We start from the raw sequence: 17,683 nt of genomic DNA, 5'->3' as shown, positions 1-17,683 counted from the left end.
TATCATGTAACCATTTAAAATTATAGCTATAGGGAAATGCTTCTATAAAAAGAAAGTAGTAAGGTACAAAATTACATCTACAGAGTATAAGCTCTGCTATATTAAAATGCACATGGAAGAAAAATGCACCAAAATGTCAATAGAGGCTATCTCTGGCAAGAGAGATTGGGGTTATTTTCAATTTCTTCTTTATACTTTCTGAATTGTTCAATTCCTTACAATGTAGAAGTATTCTTTCTATAATCAGAAAAAAGGAAAGTTATTTTTAAATCACTTCAGGGGACATTTCTTGATGCCATTCAATCAAATGTGTTTGTTACACACCTGGTATATGCTGAATATTGTGCTAAAATGCTATAGAAAACACAAAAGTGTTATGATGCATGGGTACCTTCATGGAGCTTACTTCAAAGCAGGGAGACAATTCTACACATATGAATTGATCAGAAGGCATGTAAGTGCTACACATGGAGGTATGAAACGTACAGTAAGATTCAGAGTTAAGTTTCTTAGAAGAGATAGTGACAGATAGCAGACATCCTTGTATTTTTTCCCTCACTTTAGTGCTTCTAACATTTTTACCATTAAAAATAATGTTTAACTTTTGGTAGATAGGGAGGGGGGATAGGAAATTTCTCCTGTTGCTATTCCTTTTGCAAAAAACTTTTATCATAAATGAGTATTTAATTTTATCAAATACTTTTTCTGCATCAATTGAAAAATGTTCTCCTTTAATCCTTTAATGTGGTTAAATATATTAACATTTTCTAATGTTATACTATCCTTTCATTCCTAGGATTAACCCAACTTGTCATACTGTATTTTCAGCAAGTTGCTTGATTTGGTTTGTTAGCACTCTCGTTAGGATGTAACATTCACATGCAAGAAGTGAGATTGGCTTAACATTTTCCTATCTGCCACTGACCCTATCTGGATGTGTTATCAATATTATACCAGCCTTCACTTGAAACCTATATAATTTTACTAACCAATGTCATCCCAATAAATTTAATAAAAAAAGATTATATCAGCCTTATAAAATGAGTTGGGGAATATTCCCCCATTTTACATCCTCTGGGATACTTAATCTACAATTGAAATTATCTGTTACTTGAAGGTTTTATAGAATTTTCTGGTAAAACTATTTAGGTCATGTGTATTTTGTGTTTGGCTTTGTTTTGTTGTCATTTGTGGGCAGGTTTTCAACTTTAAGCTACTTACATTTATAGTGATATTCAGGTATTTGAATTTATTTCTGCCATCTTAATTTGTCATTTCTAATCTACCTTTTCTTCTGTGTGTCTTCTTTTATATCTTCTGTTGTACTGATAGAATATTCTTTGTTACTTTTTCTCTCTATTGATTTGGAAATCTATATTCTTTCTATTCTTTTTTTCTTCTACCTTACATACTTAACTAGTTAATATTTATTTTCTCCTCCAGAACATATACAAAATCATAGGATTGTTGTTATCCAATCATTCTTTCTGCCATAGATATTATTTTTGTTCAGCATCTAGAGTCAATGCTGTTTTAGATTTAACTAATTGTTTGTTCATGTGTTTGCTTCATTTTTTTTTTTTTTTTTTTTTTTTTTAGATTTTGTTGGGGAAAGGGAACAGGACTTTTTTGGGGAACAGTGTGTACTTCCAGGCCTTTTTTCCAAGTCAAGTTGTTGTCCTTTCAATCTTAATTGTGGAGGGCACAGCTCAGCTCCAGGTCAGCTCCAGGTGCAGTTGCCATTTTCTAGTTGCAGGGGGCACAGCCCACCATCCTTTGCGGGAGTCAAACCGGCAACCTTGTGGTTGAGAGGACGCGCTCCAACCAACTGAGCCATCCGGGAGCTCAGCAGCAGCTCAGCTCAAGGTGCCGTGTTCAAGTCGCTGCCCACCATCCCTTGCGGGACTCGAGGAATTGAACTGGCAACCTTGTAATTGAGAGCCGGTGCTCCAACCTACTGAGCCATCTGGGAGGCAGCTCAGCTCAAGGTGCCGTGTTCCATCTTAGTTGCAGGAGGCGGAGCCCACCATCTCTTGTGGGACTCGAGGAGTTGAACCAGCAACCTTGTGGTTGAGAGTGCACTGGCTCATGTGGGAATCAAACCGGCAGCCTTCAGAGTTAGGAGCATGGAGCTCTAACCTCCTGAGCCACCGGGCTGGCCCCCTTCATATTCTTTCTTCTATTTTATTCTTTCTTCCTGAAGTAGATTCTTTAGAAGTTCTTTCAGCAAGTGTGTGTCACTGGTAAACTTACCTGAAATTACTTACACTCTATCTTGAATTATAGTTTAACCTGGTAAAGAATTAAACCCTTAAAAACATTATTTTTATATCTCCTGGTTTCTGTGTTTCTTTTGAAAATCTTTTGTCAATATGATCATCATTCCTTTTGTTTTGAATTTATCCTTTTTTTCCTCTTATTAGTTTTAAGATCTCTGTTTTTAGTGTTCTGAAGTTTCACTGTGATTTCTCTAGGTTTGAAATTTTTAGTCCTACTTGTTATTCTTCTGTGATTCCTAAATCTGAGGATTCAACTCTTTTATAAATTCTGGAAAATAACCACCCATTTTCCCTTTGAATATTATGTCTTCCATATTTACTCTATTTTTCCTCTAAGAACACCAAATAGATAGATGAATGTTAGCTTCTTTTATTCTAGACTCCATGTCTTTTTAACTGTTTCTCATTTTCCAGCTTTTATCTTTCTGTGCTTCTTTCTGAGAAATTTTCTTTGATAAGTTTTCCAGTGTAATAACTCTCTCCAGCTGTGTCCAATACACTCTTTAATGTATCCATTGAGTTGTAAATTTCAACAATGGTAATTTTCATGTCTAGAATTTCCATTTGGATCTGATTAAAAGCTTGTTCTTTTTTCCAAATATGTTTCTCAGAGTTCCAATTTATTCTTTTGTGTCTTTAATACTTTTAAACATGCTTACTTTATGAATGGTATCTAATATTCTATTATCTGAAATATGCTAAGAATTTCAGATATGTGTGCATGTTTGTCTGCTGACTCTCATATTTGGTAGATTATTTCTTCATATGTCCTAGGATTTTGGGTTGTGAACTTACGTTTAGCCATCTTGTCTGTAGATACAATGTTTCCCCAAAAATAAGACCTAGCCGAACCATCAGCTCTAATGTGTCTTTTACAGCAAAAATTAATATAAGACCCAGTCTTATTTTACTATAATATAAGACCAGATCTTATATAACATAGTATAATATAATATAATATAATAAAATTAATATAATACCAGTTCTTACATTAATTTTTGCTCCAAAAGACACATTAGAGCTGATGGTCCAGCTAGGTCTTATTTTCAGGGAAACACGGTATTTAGGCAGGCTTGGGTGGGAGTGCATCCCTCCAGAGAACTTTTATATTTGTTTCTACCAGATACTACAGAGGTTTTCCTCTGGGATAATTTTTATGTTAACTTCTTGGAGTTGAATTTCCATGATTATGTGGGTAAGGTAAATTTGAAACCCAAATATCATCCCATGGTAATTCACAGGGTTGTTTTTTGTTTTGTTTCTTTTCAATTCAGAGCTACACCAAGACAAATAGGCTTCGTTGTTTCTCAAAGCTGTTGACTGAGTTTTTCACTAATCCACGTTTTTTGGTTGAGGATGTAGCTCTTTAAAGGTTACAGACTTCATGCAGGCATCTCAATTCTGATTCCCTGTCCCACATGGGTCCAAGATCTCATATGTCTCATATCAGTGGTAAATGTTAAAACTCAAACTCTTAGGTCCAAAACTCCCACCAAGAATGACATAGCTTCACCTTATCCAAAATCTGTTTTAGTTTTAGGGTTTTGTTTGTTTGTTTTCAGGTTTAGGTTTTTGAAGAGTCTCTACCTTTTACAGATTCAACTACATATTTAAAAGAATTTTTAAAAATTTAATCCAACATTTTCAGGTATTTTGGAGTGGGAAGTTCTTTGATTTTTCAAAATGCTGTTTTTTTCTATTTTGAATGGGCTAAATGAAAGTTCTAAATAGGAGCTAGAATATCTTAAAGAAAAAATAGGAGCATTTTTTTAAATTAAATTTATTGGGGTGATAGTGGTTAGTAAAATTACATAGGTTTCAAATGTACATTTCTATACTACATCATCTATAGATCACATTGTGTGTTCACCACCCAGAGTCTTTCTCCTTCCATCACCATGTATTTGACCCCTTTTACCCTCTTCTACCACCACCCCTTCCCACTTATCATCTGATAAACACTAAAATGTCTGTGTCTGTGAGTTTTTGTTTTTTTGTTTGTTTATCTTGTTCAAAGTAGCATTTTTTTAAAAGTTTATTGGGGTGACAATTGTTAGTAAAGTTACATAGATTTCAGGTGTACAATTCTGTATCACATCATCTATAAATCCCATTGTGTGTTCACCATCCAGAGTCAGTTCTCCTTCCATCACCATATATTTGATCCCCTTTACCCTCATCGCCCACCCCCACCCCCCTTACCCTCTGCTAACCACTAAACTATTGTCTGTGTCTATGAGTTTTTGTTTCTCATTTGTTTGCCTTGTTCTTTTGTTGTTTTTGGTTTGTATACCACATATCAGTGAAATCATATGGTTCTATGCTTTTTCTGTCTGACTTATTTCGCTTAGCATCATACTCTCAAGATCCATCCATGTTGTCATAAATGCTCCTATTTCATCTTTTCTTACCACCGAATAGTATTCCATAGTGTATATATACCACAACTTCTTTATCCATTCATCTATCGAAGGACATTTTGGTTGTTTCCATGTCTTGGCCACCGTAAACAAAGCTGCAGTGAACATTGGAGCACAGGTGTCTTTATGGATAAATGTTTTCAGATTTTTTGGTTAGCTACCCAGGAGAGGGATTGCTGGGTCATATGGTGATTCTATTCGTAATTTTTTGAGGAACCTCCACACTGCCTTCCACAAGGGCTGCACCAGTCTGCATTCCCACCAACAGTGTCTGAGGGTTCCTTTTTCTCCACAGCCTCTCCAACACTTCTTACTGTTTGTCTTGTTGATGATAGCCATTCTGACTGGAGTGAGGTGATATCTCATTTTGGTTTTTATTTGCATTTCTCTGATGATTAGTGATGTTGAGCATTTTTTCATATATCTATTTGCCATTTGTATGTCCTCTTTGGAGAAATGTCTCTTCAGGTTGTCTGCCCATTTTTCAATTGGGTTGTTTGTTTATTTGTTGTTGAGTTGCATGAGTTCCTTGTATATTTTGGATATTAGCCACTTATCGGAGGCATTGTTTGCAAAAATCTTCTCCTATTCACTTGGTTGCCTATTTATTTTGTTGATGGTTTCCTTTGCTGTGCAGAAGCTTTTAAGTTTGATATAGTCCCATTCATTTATTTTAGCTTTTACTTCCATTGCCTTTGGAGTCAAATTCATAAAATGTTCTTTGAACCCAAGGTCCATAAGTTTAGTACCTATGTTTTCTTCTATGCAGTTTATTGTGGCAGGTCTTATGCTTAAGTCTTTGATCCATTTTGAATTAATTTTGGCACATGGTGACAGATAGCAGTCCAGTTTCATTCTTTTGCACGTGGCTATCCAATTCTGCCAGCACCATTTATTGAAGAGGCTGTCTTTTCTCCATTGTATGTTTTTTGCTTCTTTGTCAAAAATTATCTGTCCATATCTATGTGGTTTTATTTTTGGGTTCTCATTTCTATTCCATTGGTCTATGTGTCTGTTTTTAATTATTGTAGCCCTGTCAATACCATGCTGTTTTGATTATTGTAGTCTTGTAGTACAAGCTAAAGTCAGGGAGTGTGATACCTCCAGTATTGTTCTTTTTCTTAAGATTGCTTTGGCTATTTGGGGTCTTTTGTGGTTCCAAACAAATCTGATGATTTTTTGTTCCGTTTCTTTAAAAAATGCCATTGGCATTTTTGATTGCATTAAATCTGTATATTGCTTTGGGTAATATGGCCATTTTATCTATGTTGATTCTTCCAATCCATGAGCATGGAATGTCTTTCCATTTCTTTGTGTCTTCTCCATTTCTTTTAAAAATGTCTTATAGTTTTCACCATATAGGTCTTTCACATCCTTGGTTAAGTTTATTCCTAGGTATTTTATTCTTTTTGCTGCAATTGCAAAAGGAATTGTTTTTTGTATTTCTTTTTCTGAGATATCATTGTTAGTATATGGGAATGCAGTGGACTTTTGTACGTTGATTTTGTAGCCGGCAACTTTACTGTATTTGTTGATTGTTTCTAATAGCTTTTTGGTGGAGTCTTTAGGGTTTTCTGTATACAGCATCATGTCATCTGCAAAGAGTGACAATTTAACTTCTTCATTCCCAATTTGGATGCCTTTTGTTTCTTTCTCTTGCCTGATTGCTCTGGTGAGGATTTCCAACACTGTTTGAAAAGCAGGGGTGATAGGGGACAGCTCTGTTGTGTTCCTGAACGTAGAGCAAAGGGCTTCAGTTTTTCACCATAAAATAGGAGTATTTTAAGATGAGAAAATTAATGTATGAAAAGATTTAGGTAATGGTCATTGATTTGATTTAGGGAGTAGTAAATACATGTACATCAAATTAATGGTTCAGAAAGAGTTTTGTTCTAGAAGTCTTATGTACATGGGTTTTTTGGGGGGGTTTTGTTGTTTTTTGTTTGTTTGTTTGTTTTAACAGATTTGTGTTTTCTTTTACATTCAGGAAAATCCATTCTTCCTCCGACGGGGAACCTGCTAGAACATCTCCAGATTCACGGCTTGCTCAGATCATGGAGCAGCATCAGCAAGCTTTAATGCAACTGACTGAGGTGCAGCCTAATGAAGGGGCCTTATCCGGCGTCACATTTCCACCCATATTGTCAAGGGTAAAAAGTGAATCCCAACTCAGTTCAGAGAGAAGCCAAAGAAACCAAATGAAAATTAGTCGTAACAATTCTGAAGGCTATCTGCTTCAACTGGAAAAAGGAAAAAAGCATAGGAAAAGAAGCAGCATGAAGGTAATAAAAGCCTTTTACCAAGTAACCTTTTAATTTTAATAATACGTATGGACCTTGATTTTCTTTCCCGTTATTATAGCCCTGAAGTAGCGATGGTCACTACTCAGCTGCTGCCATAACCAGGTGGCCCAAGTCCTGAGGAACTTGGTAAAGAACCAAGTCCTTGCTACTTCCTGAAATTTTCCTCCTCTTCTTCCTGGAAGTTGTTGCTGTTAGGGGTGTCCATTTCCACCTCCTTTTTGCCTCATCTCAGGGAAGGGTCTACATTTGCAGAGGGACAATAATCCTCCTTTGGCACTAGCTTAAATATCACACCCTCAGAAAAGCTCCCCACACCCATCTCAACCCCTAGTCTAGGCTGAGTCTCCAGGTACATTGTCATATCCGAGAAGAAGAGAAAATAGGATTGAGTGAGTGAAGTTGAGCAGGCCCTGGCTATTGGCTGCCCCTGGGGAAGGGTTGTAACTTTGGGCATAGCAGCTCCATTTGACTGACGGCCGTTCTTAGGGAGGGACTCAGCTGTGAGCCATAGCAGACACTACTCCAGCAACTGGGGGAACGAGGGCCTTGGTCCAGAGAGGCATCCACTATAAGGCGGATTTAGGGAATCGTCCTCACTTTAATTTAACATATATTTGTTGAATTCCAGCTAGGAACTATGGTAGGTGCTAGGATGTAAAGACAATGAGCCATGACCCTGACCCAGCAGAAGTTTACAATTACATGAAACTGGGAAAGACAACACATATAAATGGCTTCAGTATAATATTGCTTTTAAACAATTTTTAATAGGGAGAGAGATGCCTGGGGAACACAAAGGAGGACACATCCCAACCTGGGGGTCAAGCAGAGCTTCAGGAGACAATTGTGAGCTGAGTCTTAAAGGATGATTGAGAGTTAACAAAAGGAAAAAGACTGAAAGAGCACTTCAAGCAGAGAGACCAGCATGAGGAAACTTGAGACAACATGATGCATGTTGGAAACTGACAGCATTTCAGTGTTGCCTTCACTGAAACTGGGAGGCACAGAGTGTTGCGGGATGTGGAGAAGTAGATAGGGGCTTAGATATTGTTCATCATTTGAAGAAAGAGGGCTTTATTCTGTGGGAAGGGGTGGACACACAACTAAAGAATGTTAACCAAAATTAGATTTGCATGCAGGGCAGATGCAAAGCATTCCGGAAAGTTAGGAGATTATGAAATCACCAGATGCTCACATGGGACCCTCAGAGAAAAAGAAAAGGATGGTCTTGAAGAGAAGACGGGGAAGCTGGACTATTAAAGGGAGAGAAGGAGGACTGGCTTGGGCTGAGATATGACCTCGGAAGCTGATGGATATGAAACACCCAGCCTGCTCCTGTAGCTCCCACTTTGGAGGACTGTGCAATCCGGGTCTTTGGCTCACTGACAACCCTGGAGTCCTTACCTCAGCTCCTTCACACACCACACCTAAGGGCTTCTTCAATCCTCATTCTGATTTCACTCCCTCACATCCTCTGTTCTGCTGGGGCCCCTAATCCAGGCCCAGGCTATGGAAACCACTGTTAGTGGGGAGACCTGGGATAATCTCCAGTTTCATTGTAAATAAGAAATGTATTTCTGAGATCACAAGTAACTTCTCTTCCCACAAAAACATCATTGCATGGTAAGTTCTGAGATACCATTAGTTTTCAAATACTTCATAAATAATATAGGTTTTGTAGACTAGACTAAGAAGGCAGACACCATGCATATTATTACTTCTATGGTGAAATGTATCTAGAGCTTTGGTACCAACAAATTCTCAAGATGAGAATGACCTGCTCACTCCGGAGCTTACATGTTGCCAGGGCCTGAAAAATAGCTCAAACACACTACTTCAGAAGAAACCTTCTGAGTTAGGGTTCTTGCCAACCATGGATTATTGTCGAAACTGTAAGCTTTTCAATTCAATACTTAGTGAGCAGGGTTTAGTGGAAGTCATGGACTCAGTCATTCCTAAATTCTCGTTTCCACTCTATCACCTAATATCTCCATCATTTGGGCAAGTCATTAATTCACCTGAGCCCCTATTTCCTCATATACATAATCAGAATTGTTCTTTTTGTAGATTTGGTATGATGATGAATTGAAATAATGTATTAAAACCTTAGCTTAGACCCTAGCAAAGCACAGATATCAAGTAAATATTCATTTCCTTTCCCTTACTCCTTCTCTTAGTAATTTGAATTCATGTTTTACTGAGAAAAGGTAAAGTACCCTGGTGACTGTATCACCAGAAATCTAAGAGCATGGAAGGGTAGGCAAGAGGAAGAAAGAGAACTTCCAGTTACTGCTTCCCAAACTTTCTTTTCAACTTGGAAAATCCCACCCTTCCTGCCTTCTTTCAGGAATGTTACAACCCATCCACATCCATTTTCTTCATCCAACACCTTTAGCCTACATCTGACAAATACACAGAAGCCCTCTTTGTCCTGTAAGCTATTCCAGAAGCTAAAATTATGTAGAACTGAGCTGTTTGTATAGGACAGCAGGTAGCCGGGGCACCAGATAGAAGGAATCATTATCCAGGTCATGCCCATTTACTAGTCAGCAAATCTTGTGATTTCCAAAAGAATCGATTTGAATCACATTAAAATTTTGAGGATTTGTAAAGATAATAGGCCCAGGCACCATATCTCTTCTCCTTGCAGTTCTATTGTGACTGATTTATGAATACTAAGCATTGTCCATGCCATTAAATCCAGACGTCAGGCAATAAGAGATTAACACAGTGCAAAGGATGACAAACAGTGTAAAAAAATCTGTCGCAACCTACCACAAAATAACTGCTTAAGGCATTCTCTGACAGCTGACTCTGTTGAGCTGAGCTGCAGTGATTAACTCATGTGTTTGTTGTGACAGACAATCTGAGTATTGATGCTTGACTGCTTCTAAGAAGAGGTTTATTAGGATTAAGATTAGCCAATTTTCTTCACTTGCTATTCCCCAGTATTTGAGACATTGGTTTTTTTTGTTTGTTTGTTTGCTTGTTTGTACTGTTTTTCAGTAATTTTCTCACATTTACACATAGAGGAATGTTTCAGAGAAAAGCCCTGCAGTGTCCCCCACAGCAGGGCACATTTCAGAGTTGAAACACATCCTCTTGGACAGTCAATGTCATTTTCAGTTTGGACATACGTTACCCCAAGTTCACAATAAAAATCACTCTTCTGGCATTATTAATTACTGGCAGAAATCGTCCATCAGGAAAGTCCTATGCCATCCTTTGCTAAAGAGATCAATGGCAAATGCCAGTTCAGGGGAGCAGGTCAGGTCTCAGCAATCATCAGCTAGAGGCAAGGTTGACTGATGTCAATTTGTATGCATCTTATACAAAGACTAGCTGCAAATCATCAGGGATTTGTTGAGAACATGCTTATATTTCCCTACTGTGTTTGGAGACCTAACAGGACTATCATTGTTGATTTTTTTTTTTTTGACATTGTATTATTGTGACCTTTTAGTCTTGTAACAGCCAAGGAGAGGTAAATCAAAGTAAATTCTAGAGATTAATTTACTTTAAAAGCCTTTTGAAGAGACAGAAAGTAGATTAGCGGTTGCCTAGGGCTGGAAGTGGAAGGGGCAAGAGGAGAGACTGCTAATGGGTATGGGATGGGGTTTCTTTTTAGGGTGATGAAAATGCTCTAAAATTGGATTGTGGTGATGTTTGCACAGCTCAATGAATATACTAAATAACCATTGAATTGTACAACTTCAAATGGGTGAATTTTGTGGTATGTGAAATATCTCAGTAAAGCTGTTAAAAATATTTTTGATGGAAAGAGATCAAACAAACTTGTAGTGCTGTGAACCAGTCAAGATTACTTGAGCCAAAATTAAGTAAATCCAGGATTTTTCATTACCAGTCATCCAGAATAAAGTGGTAGGAGCCATTGCTCTCCCTTGAGAAACATCTCTTTGCTAGAAGCAGCTTATCCTGTAAAGAGGTCAATGTCATTTGAAGATAGTCCCTTCGGGCCACACGGTTTCCTTCATGTCAATATGTAATGCTAGACCCTGGCTCTGTTTTCCTGTGACAGCCAAGATTTTTATTCAAGGTGATAGAACTGCAACTGGGGAGCCCTGAGCAATTATTCATGCTCCACAATGTATCTTTTGTGAGTCAGTGCAATGATTAAAGTTAAGCTGCTTCATACTAAGGATGTGATTTCTGGGCACTGATCATTTCTTTCTCATCAGTTTTGGACAAATTGGATTTATGACTTGGATATGAGTGGGCTTCTCTCCTTTTTTGTTATTAGTTTAGTTTGGCAAATAGATAGTAACTTAGTGATTGCAAAACAATGGTACAGATGGCATATTTCAGATAAAGAACAAATTTGCAATTGTAAAATATAAGATATCTGAGCTCATTCACCTAAAAATTAGCAAAGGTTTTACAATGTGATAATACCCAGTGTAATCCAGGTTTGGACAAAAAGAGCATTCCTATACATTATTATTGTAATTATTCATTAATAACCTTAAATGCGTTCATGATTCTGTCTCCATATCTCACTTCTCTTAATTTTTCTCAAAGAAATCATCAGAGTGGCCCACAAACAATGCTCATCCCTAGGACATCTAAAATGTGCAACATTTTAAAAAATAGCTAAATAATCCAACTACAACTAGACAATAGAATGTTATGCATAAAAATCACATTTTTGAAAACAATTTAGTGGTGGGAAATACAGTGTAATACTAATGGCTTAGTGAAAAAAACAACAAAAAGTAAATTGTAGCGTAGGGACAATTTTATACAAGTATGAACAAATAGATGTAAAGGGCAGAAACAGCTGGTAGCACTTTTGCTGGGTGATGACTGCTTTCTTAAAGGAGATTTATGGTTTTCAAGTGCCTTCAATGAACAATAGTTTTTCTATGTACTTTAATGTTATTAATTTTTAATGATATTAGTTCAAAGGCTTCTTTAGGAAAGGATCTTCTTTCACCTCTTAGAATTAGATGCACTGAAAGAGTTTTGACTATAAATGTTTAACATTCTAGTTGGGCAAAATCTGTTTACAGAACTTTCAATCCTTGCAGTGTGGAAGTGTTGCCTGTATGACACAAGATTTTGCCCTTTGAAGCACTGAGATATACAATAGAAATTTTGTGGTGCCATAGAAATATTGCCTTCAGCTATAAGTCACAGAATTACTATTTACAGCAACTTCAAAAATAGGGGTTCATTTTTCTTACAATTAATCTACAAGTAAGTAGTTGCTAGCATGGTGGTTTTATATCTCAAAACGTCAGAACCAGTATTGTTTGATTCTCTTGTTCTTTTTCACTTTCCTGGCTACAAGATTGACCCTGCATCCACATTCTAGGTGAGATAAAGGGGAAGAGGGAAGGGCTGCATCAGTCCGAATAAAAGCTTTGTAAGCTGCACCCTCTATCTAACCCAGCAAACTTTCACTTATACCTCATGGGGCAGAGCTCAGTGCGGGGGATGAGTCTGGGGAAAAGACTATCTGGCTCCGGGCTCTACAGTGGGAAATGGCAACGGAGAACCTAATTACTATGACCTCTGGGTAGTCAGTCAATAGGCCACCGTGAGGAGAACACATTCTTGTAATGGCTGGTACAATATGTAGACATAAGTTCACTGTTAAAGTTTGGGAGTTATACGCAGTAACTAATATGATGAAATGGTTTGGTTGTGTTTTTTTTTAAGTTTTTGGACTGTCTCTGCCAAATTCTATCTTAGAAAAGGGCACTTTAGATATATTGTATATATTGGGACTTAATAATTGACAGAAGCTTTCAAAATTTAGAAAAATATTGTGCCTTGCCATTAGCATGTGGTGGTATCACACACAGTTAGTACAGCACTGCCACCTCTTCAGTATGGCTGTTCTTTCTCTATTCTACCATTCTAAGCACCAACCTCGATGTGCCCTGAGCTAATTGCTGTCATCCAAACCTTTAGTATTGTCCTTCCTACCCTTCTCAAGGAAGGAAACCAAATGAACACACACACTCAAAGAAAAAAGGTTGTGGTTCCCCACAAGGGCATCTGCTCCAAGGAGGATGTCAGTTTTGATGTCAAAAGCAGCAGTTTGAAGAATATCTTAATCTATCCTAAAATCAGGAGAGCATTATGTTCAAGTGTCATAATCTATTAATCAAATGGCCTCATTGCCTCATTATGTTACTCTGTCCCTTTAAAGATGAAATACTAGTAAGAGGTATATAAAATTATTTGTACTTGTCAAAAGATCCAAATCACACTGAATAAAATAAGTTTCTCAGCAGATTTTGCCTAGACTTTTAACCCTTAAATGTTTACTTTCCTTTGAATATTATGACATAATTAGGCAAGGTATTCTCTTTTTGACTTTTCGAAGTAATGTGCTTACCTGATTCATTTAGATTGTCTCTTTCAGGGAAATCATTTGGTTCTTTGAACTGTACAAGCCTAGACACAATAGCAGCAGGAGCAAAATGGTAATGTAAATATTAAAAATGTTAACAAAACAGTACTTGACTCACTTGAAATTTTTTATTTATAATGTTCAGAATTTAAAATTTTTTAATTACAGAAAAGGAAAAGTCAAAACTTGTTAGCTAACCAGCTGCAAATTACCAAAGAAACTATTACAAATAACTACCATTAAAATTGAAGAATTGTCAGGAAATGCACCCACCCTCCAGCAGCCCACACAGCCTTCCATTTTCCTTTTCCTGTTTCCCTTTCTTATGCGGTGGCTGTGACAACTTTGGAGAACATACAAGTCCTTTAAAGAAACTGTCCCTATGATTGTATTTTTTAGAGTTCCAAGCTGAAAGATTATCAGAAAACAGACATGAAGCTTGGAGGCCTTGGACCTGACTTTGAGTCCATCAGAGACAAAGTGAGTGTGATGTGTATATAGTGTTCTCAGGCGTGGATTTGCCCATCTGTCTTTTAGCAAAACTGTAGAAGATGCGCCCCCAGAACCAAGTCCTAATTCAAATGGCTCACTCTGAATAGAGACACTTCTGAAATATCACTGGTAATAGAGATCCAGGCATTTCTTTTACTGTAAAATAAAATTACTTAGCCAATGTTGTTTTACGTATCTGCCTTTTCGTTAGTTTTGAAGGCCCAAACAGAAAAGTGGGACACATGCACATGAAAAGAGATGTGTTATGTGATGTGGTTGTAGGTCTTTCCCAATAGACTTATCTTGATAATTTTGAAGAGTGGCTACAGAGAAGACACTTAGGGTAAGAGTTTCCCAACCCATGAAAAGTGCATCCACTTTATTCTCTTTCCTCTAGTGAAAGGAGATCTTCATTTAATGTGTTTTAACTGCAGTTGCACTCAAGGCATAAAAAAGAGTATAGTTCAAAGTTGGAAGCAAAAATGAAAATAAATTGGGTAAATGCAACAAAGAAGAGGCTGAATGTGATTTAGCCACTGTTAAGGGAACACTGGGTGTGTTATTGCAGTGATGTTCCCCCTCAGAGACAGGCTATTTCCAGGAGAAATATCAAGTTAACCATTTCACTGCTGTCACCTTACGGATAGTAATCCCATTTCCCCTGTACTGCTGATAGATCATGCCTAGCTCACTAACAGGAGTGTCGCTTTAAATAGAGAACAGAGAGATCTAGCAGGCCCCACTGTAACTTTGTTTCTTTGAACAGATGCAGAAATTAATACAACAAAAGGAATATGCAAAACAAGTTAAGGAGTACAACATGAAGGCACTATCCATTCTGTCAAAACCACAAACAAAAACTGAGAATAAATCTGCCATCCCTCGGCAGAAGGTAAGAAATTCTGACAAAGGTAGTTATCTTTTCAATTAGAATTAAAAGGAAACTATTGTTACCTCATAAAAATGAATTCCCCCACATTTTTTGAACACGGGATGTTTTAGCTACTGCCAGTCCTGCAGCTACCCATCATTCACAGATGTGGATGTAAAAATGACATACACACATATGATGCTGCAAGGTTAGCTTTTTTCTTTTTCTGAACTTTGTTATTGTCTTTAGTCCTCTCCACGTTTTCTTCCAAGTATAGTATTCCAAGTTCATCACACATAAAAATTGAATACTAACGCTATTTCTTAGTTAATCAGGATTGATAATTTCTCCTATCAATTTCGTTCTCTACCATTAAATAAGTTTAAAGGCAATTAGTGTTTTCTTGCATATGTCATAGAAAAGTGCCTATGTCATAGAAAAGTCGTTCATTGTTTCTCTCAAGATCATTCCCCTACATTTTTCCTAAGGGGTTATAATATATAGCTTCCTCTATCCAAGAAAAATTATTTCGTAAGATAAAAAATGTTCTCCCTCTCAGTCATAATCATCCAACTGTAAGTCATGATGTGAATGAAATATGTTCTATGGAGACACAGAGCTTTGTAGTGCAAGTCTCTGCCTCAGCCCCAGTAAGGACATGGTCTCTTGGCACGAGGGACAAGTGACCCTTTGGTGCCTGTAGGAATTTGTGCTTCATGTTCTCTTTCACAGACCATTATATCAATGATTTATTGCCTTTCTCCCTCAGACCTTGAAGACCTCAATTCACTTGATTGAGTTTCCATGGTGCAACTTTTTCTTTTTTTCTCCAGTCCATTATTTTTTTCATGAAGAGATTCAAGGCAACAAGTCTGTAACTAGAAATTCCTACAGAAGTGACCTACACACACTGGAAGTCTGGAGTTTTTCTGTTTTGAGGGGATTTTCCCCGTCTAGGACCTAAATATACCATGCATTTTCATTTTAACCATCAAGAATCTCTTATTAAAATATAAAACTGATATAAAAGCAGATTTAGAAATCATATTTTAGTGATTTTTATTGTAATGGCTTTCAGAACTGACATCACTCCGAAAAAAATAGACTGACTTTTTTCAGTATCCAGGTTTATATAGGTATACTAAGGAAAAGAAAAAAAATAACTTTTAATCTCTAATATATACTTGCTAGAGTTCCAAGAGCTTAGGAACAAGAATAGTTGCTGTATAGAGACAGTGGAAAATTAATGGCTGTGTGCAATGCCAGAGGGGTAGAGGATGGGGGGAGGGGGGTTGTCACTGTGTGAGGGATGTAAATGATAAATGTCTAACTATTACATTGTTTTGTGCACCTGAAACTAATTTAAAAAAAGTTAAAAAGAACAGAATAGTTGCTGTAATAATGGAGGCTCAATTTTATACCAACTACAGTGATAACTTTGGTCTCAAGTTATGTAACAAGTCCCCTTTGGATAGAAAGATCTGTTAATATCTCCTTATTATAAGTTTGGTTTTAATAAGACTGCCAGAAGCTAAATAGACCAAACACATGGGAAATCTATTGTCAAACACTTAAATAAAACTTTGTTTTATAGAGAAAACATCCAAAGGGAAAACTGTATGTATCATTTTTCAACTCTTTTTTTCACAGCTAATTCTTATGTGGCTAATTTATTTTGTTTAAACTGTGTGTTATGCTACATTATTTGCCTTTTCCATTTGATCTCCATTTCCAGCCATGTCTTAATACATTATTGTAGCAATATTCTTCACTTATATTAACAATAAACATTTCCTAAAACTAGATTGAATTAAGGAAACCAGGGCTCACTTCCTATTACAAATAAGATTTTATCTTTGTGCTTTCAGGCTTTGGAATACGCAAAGACCATCCCAAAACCCAAACCTTCAAGTTTAACTGATCAAGTGTCAAAGGAAAAGAAAAATTCAACCTATGCTGGAAAAGAAGCCACTTTACCTGAAATCTCACTGCTGGAAATATTGCAGAGCAGACACGAAAGGGAGAAACAAGCTGTGGCTGCTTTCAGAGTCCTTCACATTGTATAGACACATGTAGGAGACTGGAAACACCCGGGGAGTGTACATGGAGAAAAGAAACTTCAAGCAACCTCTCTGCATTGAGGGTGATGAAGTAATGTCATCATTGAACTGGAGTCCATGTTTGCTTTCTACAGGATTTAAAACATGGGGCTCTCTTACATTATGGTGTCATATTTTACTTTCTAGGAAGAATTCTTTTTGATTATTTATTTTCAAATCAGTTAGAATTTGGGCTAAATAAGAACTACGGAATAAAGTATTTTGGTTTTATATTGCACCTTTTGATTTCTTAAACGATCTCTGCCCTTTTTTAACTTACATAATGAAAACCTTGAAGTTACCCAGAAATAAGTTAATCAACTTGTGTTTTTCTACCTCACCTTTTTGATAAGAAAAAAAAAGTATAAACACTACAGTTTCTACTAAAATTAACTCAAATTGGACTATTCACTAATCATTTAGAGATACCAATTCCAAAATATTTCTAAAATTTAAAAATTTAGCCAAAGGGTTTAAATATAAAACTGAAAGAAATGAAGGTACATTTAGATGTGCTTACTCAGCAGAACAAATCTCAGTACTGTTCTAACAGATCATCAAGACATAAATTAGAACTCCTTTAAGTCCAGAAACACTCAACTCAAGCAACTCTGAGAGCCACACTTTCTCAAAGCTACTTATTCTAAGGATATAAATTTGCTGGGCATCTTGCCATCACAAATATCTTAAAATATTATTGAATGTATGCTGTCACACACAAAATAATTTTAGGTAAGACAAAAGCATTCCATAATTTACCACAGAATGTCAACATTAATATTTTTTAAAATTTTTTAAATGTTTTGAAATTGAATGAACATTATAAAATTCTTAGGT

General features: G+C 36.7%; 1 protein-coding gene across 5 annotated transcripts in view; it reads left to right on the top strand.

Annotated features, from left to right (window-relative positions):
* JHY (junctional cadherin complex regulator) overlaps nucleotides 1–17,084 on the top strand; it is a 77,077-nt gene extending 59,993 nt beyond the window's left edge. For 4 of the 5 annotated variants that reach the window (XM_033097850.1, XM_033097849.1, XM_033097851.1 and 1 more), the window contains 4 exons: nucleotides 6,687–6,981; nucleotides 13,784–13,864; nucleotides 14,643–14,768; nucleotides 16,616–17,084. In XM_033097850.1, the coding sequence (XP_032953741.1) occupies nucleotides 6,687–6,981; nucleotides 13,784–13,864; nucleotides 14,643–14,768; nucleotides 16,616–16,813 (700 nt within the window). In that variant the 3' untranslated portion in view covers nucleotides 16,814–17,084. The remainder of the gene's footprint in view (nucleotides 1–6,686; nucleotides 6,982–13,783; nucleotides 13,865–14,642; nucleotides 14,769–16,615) is intronic. The other variant, XM_033097852.1, reaches the window with a different exon arrangement.
* Nucleotides 17,085–17,683: the final 599 nt, after the last annotated feature.

The sequence above is a fragment of the Rhinolophus ferrumequinum genome, chromosome 25 (assembly GCF_004115265.2).
Source record: "Rhinolophus ferrumequinum isolate MPI-CBG mRhiFer1 chromosome 25, mRhiFer1_v1.p, whole genome shotgun sequence".
Classification (NCBI taxonomy): Eukaryota; Metazoa; Chordata; class Mammalia; order Chiroptera; family Rhinolophidae; genus Rhinolophus; species Rhinolophus ferrumequinum.
Note: the sequence above shows the minus strand (reverse complement) of the source record. Positions and strands in the feature narration are given on the sequence as shown.